This window comes from Sturnira hondurensis, unplaced genomic scaffold (assembly GCF_014824575.4).
Source record: "Sturnira hondurensis isolate 20B ecotype Veracruz unplaced genomic scaffold, ASM1482457v3 Scaffold0021143, whole genome shotgun sequence".
NCBI classification, from domain to species: domain Eukaryota; kingdom Metazoa; phylum Chordata; class Mammalia; order Chiroptera; family Phyllostomidae; genus Sturnira; species Sturnira hondurensis.
The window spans coordinates 1612637-1622861 of record NW_028093774.1 but is presented as its reverse complement, the minus strand read 5'-3'; the positions used below and the strand labels follow the sequence as shown (position 1 = coordinate 1622861).

The 10225-nt window shown below is 62.2% G+C and overlaps 1 protein-coding gene across 1 annotated transcript; it reads left to right on the top strand.

The window, feature by feature from the left end:
• Positions 1-2266: 2266 nt before the first annotated feature.
• Positions 2267-9886, top strand: DLK1 (delta like non-canonical Notch ligand 1). Its single transcript, XM_037031621.1, has 5 exons — positions 2267-2520; positions 3744-3807; positions 4268-4398; positions 6953-7094; positions 8891-9886. The coding sequence occupies exons 1-5, from the start codon at positions 2454-2456 to the stop codon at positions 9633-9635; spliced, it is 1149 nt and encodes a 382-aa protein (XP_036887516.1). The 5' UTR covers positions 2267-2453; the 3' UTR covers positions 9636-9886.
• The last annotated feature ends 339 nt before the right edge of the window (positions 9887-10225 follow it).

The window sequence follows — 10225 nt, the reverse complement described above, 5'->3', positions numbered from 1 at the left end:
GATGCCCCTGGGTGAGACGCCCCCAACCCCAGGCCTCCTTCCCTCTCACGAACTGGGGAGGGCAGTGGTGAGAAGGGAGAAGCCCAGATGGGGGGGGAGTGATGGCTTCCGCAGGGGCCCCTCTCAGTGCTCCTCGAAGTTCACGTCCCACCCCCAGCTGTGGTCCAAAGGGGGCCACTCACCCCAGGTGTCCCAGCCCTGAGATCCCCTGCCCCCACCCCTTGGCCTCTGGCCGAGAACCCCGCCTCCCGGCTCTGCCTCTCTGCCCCTGTGTGGTATGATTCTGGGGGCCCGAGGTCAGCATCCCCAGAGGGCAGAAGGGTGGGAGAGTGAGAGGGACCAGCGGACAGCCCGACCCTGTTCCTGGGCCTGCGGGCCACTCCCATTGCAATCGGATCCACGGGCAAAAGACCTTCCATCTCTGCACTCGGTTTCTTCACTAGAGACATGTCCGTGGAAGAGAGGGGGAAATGGAAAGGCAGGGGCATGGGGTGGGTACCCCAGCATCACCCCATTCTGGGTCTTCAGCAGAGAACACCAGGGAAGGGGTGCCTTCCCCAAGGGGGTGAGGGCTTCCTCCTAGCCTCTGGGAAGCCGGGCAAGAAATAGCCTGAGTCTTCACCCCAGTCCAGACTTAGGGCCCTAGGACCGGCAAACAGGGGTGCGGGGAGGGGGGCTTCCCTGACCTAACTCCCCACACCTATGCCCAGGTCAGTAAGTATGTCCACAAACCTTCCAGCGCCCCGTGAGAGGGCTGGCAGGCCCATGTCCTCACCCCAGAGTCAAAGAGGGGCCAATCACCACCAGCACTGGGGCAGGGGAGACTGTGAAAGGAGTGAGTACCCCACCCCCAAGACCTGGGATCTGCATTCGAGTGCAGAGTACAGGAAGGACGTCTCGAAAGGCCCTAAGCGCCTGGTACTTGTCCCCAGGAAGCTAAGCACCTTTGGCCACCCCCACCCCCTCACACACCCCAACGCTGCTGCCTAGGAGCTCCTTCAGAATGTTCCTGAACCTTCCATGTCTGGACAGGGTGTGGGAGGCCGCGCAGCAGAGAGCAGGGCACTAAGGCCCAGGTGGGGCTCTGACCCCAGGAGCTCTAAGGGGAGCGAGGGTCTTTGGCAGGATTGGGGTCCCCCATCCTGGCCCCTCCAGCTGGTCTGGAGGCCTCCTGTGGGGCCTGGGGCGAGTGCCCAGGGCCTGGGGCGCACCTGTGAGCTTGCCCACACGTGTCACTGCAGGAAAAGATCAGTGTGACCCTGTGCGTGTTGGGGGACTGTGTGTTTGGGTGAGTGTGTAAGCAAGAGCCTATGGTTTGTAAGTTCCGGGGACTGGGCGTGTGTGCTCGTGACGGTCGGATTGTGGCTGTGCAAGTGCGTCAAGACCGGCGTTCGGGCTCGGTCACGACCAAGGCCCTGATCGTGTACGCAGGCGTGTGGGGGGTGCGTGAGGCTGAATGTGTGCTGGGCGTCTGCATGTTTACAAGGGTGTTCGCATGTTCAGGTGCACACGTGGCCCTGCACGTGCCTCTGTGTGGACGGCGGGGGGCACTTTGAAAGATGCCTGGGGTTTCATAACTGGATGTGCGCTGGCCTCTGCGTGCCCACGGCTGCGCATGTGGCATTCCTGACTATTCCTACGACGCACATTTGTGTGGTGGCGTGTGTCTGTGTCGTAGGGTGTGTCTGGGTTGCCGTGTGTGTGTGTGTGTATGTGTGTGTGTGTGTCTACCAGCGCGTCTGCGTTTCTTTGCGTCTTTATGGTTGGGGGACTGGGTGCATAAGGCTTTTCACGAGTGATTTTCTGGGTGCGTGTGTGGTTACCTGAGTAGTCTGCGTTGTTAGAGTGTGCGGGTGTGTTTTTCTGAGTGTGCGAACCACAGCAATCGTGGCCGGGACCCCAGCGATAAGTGTTTGGGGTTTCCATACATGTTCCTGTATTCCCAGCGTGTCCTCGTGCCCTCCCAGGGTCCGCGGCCCGGCCCCGTTCCTTTCCTAAGACTTATGCTAAGCGGCCCGGCTGTGCGCGCCCGTGTGCCGTCCTGTGCTGGGAACGTGTGCTCCACGCACGCGGGGTACCTGCGCCCGTCTAGCCAAGAGTGCGCCGCGTGAGCGAGCGGGTTTCCGGACGCTGCAGTGGTGGGGGGCGGCCCTGTGAGGGGCGGGGGTCACCGGGACTGGCCGGCGCCGGCCCCGTGCGCGCGGAGGCGGGGGCGGGGGGCGGGGGCCGCGGGGGGGGGGCGACGGTACGAAAAGGGCGGCGCGCGCGGCGGCGGCAGCAGCTCCGCGGCGGCGGCATTGGAGAGCGTAGCGCGCAGCCCGGTGCAGCCCTGGCTTTCCCCTCGCTGCGCACCCGCGCCCCCTTCCGCGTCCGCAACCAGAAGCCCAGTGCGGCGCCCGGAGCCGGACCCGCGCCCGCGCCAATCCCCGGACCGCGACCTCGGCCGCCCCGCGATGACCGTGACCGCAGCCCTCCTGCCCGTCCTCTTGCTCCTGCTGGCCTTCGGCCACAGTTCCCATGGTGAGCCCCCCGGTGGCCTGGCTCGCGCCCCCTCTGGGGAAGCCTGCGACGCCCCCCGGCCTCCCGGTGCCCTGCACGCCCCGTCCCGTGCGCCCCAACTCCCGCCAGTCCTTCCTAACCCTAAGACCCGAGCTACGCCTGCCTCGCCCTCTCTCCGACCCTCGCATGCCAAGCCCGGCCCTGGGGTCCGGGGCGGGGGGCCAAGGGATGTGTGGGACCCCCCAGGACCTTCCCGCCCCGCGGAAGTGGTGCTCGGAGGGGTGTTGGTGCGCGGAGACAGGAGGTATGGAAAAACGGGGCGATGCTGGGAGTCCTCTGTGAAAAGGCTCTGTGGTGCAACTTTGGGGGTCCTTGTGTGCGTGTTGGGGTACAGGTGTGTGGGGGCAGTGTGGGGTGACTTTGCCGTCGTAGCCTCAAATTCCCAACCAGGAGCCCAGCCCGAGTCCCTCCTGCATGGCGTTTTTCTAGGTGAGGGGCTGCGACACTCCCGTCCGCAGCGGCCATCTGTCTCTCACAGTGAGAGAGTCGCCCCTCCCGCAGTGCCCCCCGCCCCCACTGCACCAGCGTGTCTGGGGGAGGGGGCTGTCTGGGAGGCTGGAGAGCAGGTTGAGGCGAATGCACACAGTAGGTGTCTACCAGCGTGTCCGAATCTTTAAATCTTTCAATAGGGTCAGAATGGCAGTTAGCCCTGCAAAACCCTTGCGCAGTTGTTTTTCCTGTGGAGAGTGTGGGGCAGGGGCAGTTGAGGGGTTCAGCCGAGGTGCGTGGCTCAGCTGGGATGAGCCCTCAAAAGTGCCCCCACACCTTACCTGCAAGCTGCCAGGTGAACCTGTCTGGGCTGTCCCAGAGATGGCTACCCCCAAATCTGCTCCCTTTTTAGCTCACTGAGCAAAGGTGAGGGTGTGGCGAGTGCCCAGGGGTCACACAATCTGCCCACTCGGCCTCCACGTCCCCAGCTTTAGGATTTGAGGTTTCCTACGCACTTTGTTTTGGGGGGAATGAGACATCTGACCTGCTCCTGAGAATGAGGCCATGTTCTGTGGTGAGTCCACAGCCAGGAATATGGTCAGGAGTTTGTCCCAAGTGGGGGGATGTGAAGTGCCTACTGTGTGCCGGGCAGGTAGAACTGCGGGGGATTAGTGCTCTCTCCAGGGAGGCTGTGGCTTTTGCCTTGGCCTCTGAGGCCTTGTGGGATGAATGGAGTAACCTTTCTCGTGCCTCAGGAGCTGAATGCTTCCCGGCCTGCCACCCCCAAAATGGACTCTGCGAGGATGACAATGTCTGCAGGTAATGGTGTGGCTCCCCAGAAGCATCTTGGGGGGGGCCAGGGCAGAGTCCGGAGGAGTCAGGTGTCAGGCAGAAAAAAGAGGGGGGAGGGGCTTGGCCACTGGGCTGCAGCAAACTGCTTCCTAAGGCCCCCCACCCTCCCCTCCCCACTGCAGGAAACTGGTGGGGGAAGTGAGGGGAGAGGGTGGGGGCAGGAGACAGCCACAGCTTCTGTCTGCTTTCTTGGAAGGGGCTGGCAGGGGAGTGCCCCCTCCCCTGCTCCCCCAGGATGAGACCCTCACAGACCACCGTGGCAAAAGGCAGCACTCCCCTGGGCCCTGGGGAGCCCCTGCGGCTACCCCTCAGCGTCCCCCCTGGCCTAGCGCTGTGCAGACCCCGGGGGCCCTGGTCCCACAGAAAGCAGTCTGAGATCCTTCCTCACCCCTGCCCACCCTCAAACACCCCTCCCTACCCCCTACAGGTGCCAGCCTGGCTGGCAGGGCCCCCTGTGTGACCAATGCGTGACCTCTCCTGGCTGTGTGAACGGACTCTGCGTTGAACCCTGGCAGTGCGTGTGCAACGACGGCTGGGAAGGGAGCCTCTGCGACATAGGTTGGCACGTGCCCCGCCCTTGCACACCCTCCCCCCACCGCCCTCTGCCCCTGCTGCCTCCTCCCCACCTGGTGGCTGCCCCTCCCCCCTTCCTTATTCCGGCCCACCGGGTGCTCCGAACGGTAATGATCTGTTTATACACTTATAGGAAGGAGCCCCCTCCTGGGTAGGCGTGCAATTTTGCTCCCCTCTGCACCCAGCACCCAGAGAAGGCACTGGGGTGGGGGTGGCGGGGAGCTGCCTACAGAATAAAGTCACAAAGTCAACACACACCACACAAAGCTGAGGGGGTGGGGGCCACAGACCTGGGTGACCTGCCCGGGTCACTGAAGCTCAGGGAGCTGCGAGGACTAGGTGGAGGGGCAGGGATGCCGCGGCACGAGGGCTTATTCCCAGTTCGGACTCTTGTAAAGGGGCCACAGGAAGCAAACCAGCCAACCACAGGGGGAGGGGGCTGTCCGTGCTGAGTGGTGGGGAGCAGGGGCGCAGCAGAGCCCCTAGGACGGATGGGGGGGCTGTGGCAGAAGAGCTAGGGTGTTGGGGGGCTGGGAAGGGCTGAGCCATGGTTCCAGGGGCGGTGGGTGTTGTCTGTTGATCCCATTCATTCACGCATCTCTGTCCTCCATTACCCTGAGCCATCAGGAGTTGGCCGTGGCTGCGTTTTCAGGCCGCCAGTGTTTGCCTGAGCCCATTCTCATCTGGCAAAACCTGCCCAGAGGCCTGGGCAGACTGAAGTCCTCAAAAAATGTCCGGCAGCCTAGGCAGTGCTGAAGGGCCTCAGCCCCTTGGCCCCCAGTGTCAGCGGGGACTGATAGGGGGACTGAGGCTCAGAGAAGGCGAACGGGTTGCTCAGGGCTACTTCTCATCGGGCTTTTTCTAATGGCTTCCCCTAAGGAAAACCGGAGGGCAGCTAGCTTTCAAAACCCAGCCCCCCACCCCCGCACCCTCCCTCCCTCCCAGCAAAGTCTTGGGTCCTTAAAGCCCCACCCCCATTGTGGCGCAGCATTTTATCCGCCGCTGATTCACCTGCTGGCCTTCGTCACAGCCAGGCAGCCTCTCAGCAGCTCTGACTGGTCTGGGACCAGAGGGTCCCTGAGACACCTCATCTGGGATGGAGACACTCAGCCTGGAAGCCCACCCAGTTCGGTGTCAAAGCCCAGGACTCCCCAGGGATCTCTAGACCAAGGCTCCCTCCCCACTGGGTGGACAAAGGCTCTCAGCTTAGAGCGCTGGGTCCAGAGAAATAGCCCCCACCCCCACCCCGTCACTGCGGGCCCCCTCCCTGTCCCTTTTCCTGCCTGTCTGCGACTGTCGCAGTCGCCATCAGCAGCTGCTGCCCCAGCAGTGTCCCCCCCCCCCGCCCCCATAGGCAGCCTCCTCTTTGAGCAAAGGGGGCCTCAGCCTGTGCACCCAAGACGTGACATTGAGGATAGAAGCCACCAGCCTTTAGCCCAATTTCCAGACTCCCAGGTGGCAGCAGCGCTGGGGCGGAGGCCTGGGAGCGGGCCACTGAGGCTCTGGGTGCTCCCGCATTGCTGGCACCCCTCCCCCCCAAAGATAAATCTTCTGTCTGTTTCCTTGCTCCCAGATGGGCTTGGGGAATGCGCCTGGTGGGCTCGGGATAGGCCAGCAGCCCGGCGCGGGCCAGCCTTTCCTCACTGGTTGCCTGCCCTCTCCCCGCCACGGGGGAGCGGGTCTCTGGAACAGAGGGAAAAGCTGTACCTGTGTGGACCCTCCCCACCATCTGCTGTAACTGGCTGTGTCTGCGCTTGGCCCGGGCTTTCTATTTGGCAAAAAAATCAAAGCCACCAGGTCCCGCAGAGACCAGCCAGGGAGGGCCCCTCTTTGCATGAGTGGGGAAAGTGAGGCACTGAGCAGGGAGGGGCTGACCCCTGCAGCTGGCTGGGGGCTGCGGCTGCGCCCATCACAGAGCCCCCGCCCCAGGCCCCTTTGTTCGGCTCATCCCCAGCTCGCCGGGCGGGATAATGACGTGTGCGTGACGGGAGGTGTCGAAAGGCGGTGGGAACATACCGGTGCTCATGGAGACACTGCCAGTGAGATCTCGAGAATTCTAGTTTGCTGTCTTCAGATGAGACGCAGCCTTTTTACGGGGCCTCCTGTGCTCTGAACCAGGGTTTCTGGGGTTTCTAACTAGCCCCCCTTCGTGGCAGCCCCCCGCAAAACAGGAGAAGTTGGTGTGCCGACCTGAATGGAGGAAGCAGGCGTTGGGGAAACTAAGGGGTGATGCGGTTGCCCAGCAAAGGGGACGGGTGTCCCGGGGTGAATGACAGTGAGCGGCTCTGATTTTCTTTCCCCAGGACAGGACACAAGGAAGCCCCTTTAGCTCCCTGAGCTGGCTGTTCAGGGTTTGGGGGGGCATCTCTGTACCCTCTTACTCAGAGCCCCACTTGGTGACCACTGGCAGTAGCCAGAGAGACATCTAGGCAGCCCACTTGGGGTCCCCCCTTGACCAGCTAGAGGGGTACCCTCTAGGTGCCCCCTCACCTCCCTGGTGGAAGGGGGTGACAAGGTCTGATTTTTTCCCCTCCCCCAGATGCCCGGGCTTGCGCCTCGACCCCCTGTGCCAACAATGGGACCTGCATGGACGGCGTCAATGGCACCTACGAGTGCTCCTGTGCCCCCGGGTTCTCGGGAAAGGACTGTCAGAACAAGGACGGGCCCTGTGAGATCAATGGGTAAATGTCCTATCCCGATTACGCGCGGTCCTGATGGAGGCTGCCCCTGGCTCCAGCCTCACACCCCCAGAGCCCCTTTCAGCCCAGCCAGCCCACCTGTGGCCAGACAAAAGACCCAGTAAGTGCTCATCCGCACGTAGCCCCGCGGGGGGCCGCCTGCCCTCCACCGGGAAGTGTCATTTCCATATTTTAAAAAAGTGGTCCTGAAGGCGCTTTCTAATTCCCTGCTGTCCCCAAGTCCTGATGTGTGTGAATGGTGGTAGATTGGGACCGGGAGCTGGAGCTCGGAGCTGCATCCTGTTCTAAAGGCAATGTAAAAAACTGGAGTTTGGCAGGGCCCAAGGCTGTTTGCGGGAAATGCACTCCCCCTGTTTTAGGGGCTGGTGTTGGGGACCAGGCCCCTCTGGGGGTGGGTTTCCTGGGACCTCTCAGGAGGCCGCTGCTAGGCTGGAGGTCTGCAGAGAAAGGAGGGCCTGTGGCCAGCATGGGAGTGGGTGGGGCAGAGGAGGGGAGGACAAGCCATAAGGGCCAGGGGTTGGGGCCTGGCTCTCAGCTACCAGAGTGGGGAGGGGTTCTGGGACTCCTGGGCAGTGGGTGCAGGGACACAATGGCCACAGCCCTCTCTGCTGCCCAGGGCAGGGCCCCCCGGCAGCCCGGCCACTCATGGCCCCCACATACTTAGCCGCAGAGTGGGGCTCAACTGGAGGCTGGGAGAGCTCTTGACAGAAGCAGGGGTTCAGCCCAGAGCCCAGGCCTAGGCCTGGGGGTGCCCTGTCCTCTGAGGATACAGAAGCTAGAATACCACATCAGCTGCTCTTGCCCTGGCATTGCAGGGGGGTGTGGGGACCCCAGAGCCAGCCCGCGCCACGAATAGGCAAGAAAGGGCCCGCCCCCATGAATGGGCCCGCCTCAGAGGAGGGGCCGTGAGCACCATGTTTGCTCATTAGAGGGAAGGGGAAGAACAAAGTGAGGCCTTTAACACTTTTGCTTTTCCCTCTAACAGACTTGAACTAGTCTGTCAAAATACAGCCCAGGGTCCTTGAAATTCCTTTAGAACCCAGCTCTTACACAGCCTGTGTCCCAAAGCAGTGGTGCGGGCGTCCTGCACCCACCACCCCGTTCTTCCCTGGAGTTTTGGCGTTTGTCAGATGACCAAGGGTGTGCTTGCTTAAAAGCACTCACGTTAAATGCTCTGCGTGCTCCACTCTGAGCAGACAGCTTGGGTCTGCACGCTGCTCTGGGGTGAAGGAGCCGCTGCTAACCCACACAGGGATGCGCTCGGGCTGGCAAAGCAGAGCGCACCTTTCTTTCCCTCTGCAAGTCCCCAGGGGTTTCTGTACAATAACCCACGCCTCGCTCTGCTGGAAATAAAAGTAAAGGCGACAACGGGGTGGCGGCGGTAGTGGGGCAGAGTCGTTGGTGAGTCCCCTGTGCAGCTTGGCCCCCTCGGCCCACGGACCCACTCAAGGGGGGCCTCGCCCTGGCCCTGTTGTGTCACTGACTTTGCCTCTCTCAGCCTCAGTTTCCCCCACCAGTCCAGGACTGGTCGGGAGGTCTCTGGTTGGAGAGGTGACATAGAGGAGGGAGAGGAGACGGGCTTCGGCACAGGAGGGCGGGCGGGTTCCGAGTTGGAGAGGTGCACACCCTACCCAGGTGTGGGGGCAGGGGTCACGGTGCCCAGTGCCTGCCTGTGCCCACCCCCACTGGCTGGCATCACCCACTCACCTCCCTCCCACAGTGCCGTGGCCCCAGTGTAGCCCCACAGGGCCTTGACCTCGTCTCCTTGTGTGTCTCAGTTCCCCCTGCCAGCACGGTGGTACCTGCGTGGACGACGATGGCCAGGCCTCCCACGCCTCCTGCCTGTGCCCCCCTGGCTTCTCGGGCAATTTCTGTGAGATTGTGGCCAACAGCTGCACCCCCAACCCGTGTGAGAACCAAGGCATCTGCACCGACATCGGGGGTGACTTCCGCTGCCGCTGCCCCACCGGCTTCGTGGACAAGACCTGCAGCCGCCCGGTGACCAACTGCGCCTCTGACCCGTGCCTGAATGGGGGCACCTGCCTGCAGCACTCCCAGGTGAGGTTCGAGTGTCTGTGCAAGCCCGAGTTCACAGGCCCCATCTGTGGCAGGAAGCGCGCGGCCAGCCCCCAGCAGGTCACCCGTCTGCCCAGTGGGCACGGCCTGCCCTACCGCCTGACCCCCGGGGTGCACGAGCTGCCCGTGGCGCAGCCGGAGCACCGCATCCTGAAGGTGTCCATGCGGGAGCTCAACAAGAGCACCCCGCTCCTCTCCGAGGGCCAGGCCATCTGCTTCACCATCCTGGGCGTGCTGACCAGCCTGGTGGTGCTGGGCACCATGGGCATCATCTTCCTCAACAAGTGCGAGGCCTGGGTGTCCAACCTGCGCTACAACCACATGCTGAATAAGAAGAAGAAGCTGCTGCTGCAGTACAACAGCGGGGAAGACCTGGCCGTCAACATCATCTTCCCCGACAAGATCGACATGACCACCTTCAAGGAGGCCAGCGATGAGGAGATCTAAGCAGCACGCCCGCCGCCCCCCACCCGCGCTCCTGCCTGGCTCTCACTATACGCGGTCTGTTCTAATCTTTGTGGTGGTGGCATTCTCGCGCTCTCGTGGCCGATCTGGTCAACGCTGTGCTCCCCTCTCTTAGCTCTGTGTGGCTGTGTGACCAACGCAATGCTGAAACAAGCCTCCTTCTCTCTCTTAATGCATGATAAAAAATAATAAGAATTTAATCTTTAAACGAGTAAAAGAGATAGTATGTCGTTCTAAACACTAATCTTCTTATAAAATCAAAAAGACCAAAAAAAAAAAGACAACTGCACCAGGACTCTGTGTCGACGTCCCTCTCCGAGGGGTCTCGGCCACAGGGTCCTTGAAACAACACACTGAGTCTGACCGACCACTGTGACCAGGGCCCAGCCCTCTTTCGTTCATTAGTTCTCACACTCCACATCCGACTCGCACTCACTTCAAGTTCAACATCTCAGTCCTGAGCTCTTTGTGATTGCTTTGAGATTTTGTAGAGTGCAGCGGCCATGTGTCAGGCAGAGAGAGCCCCGGGTTGGTTGCTGGGGGGCCGGGACCTCATCCCAGCCCCGCCACTA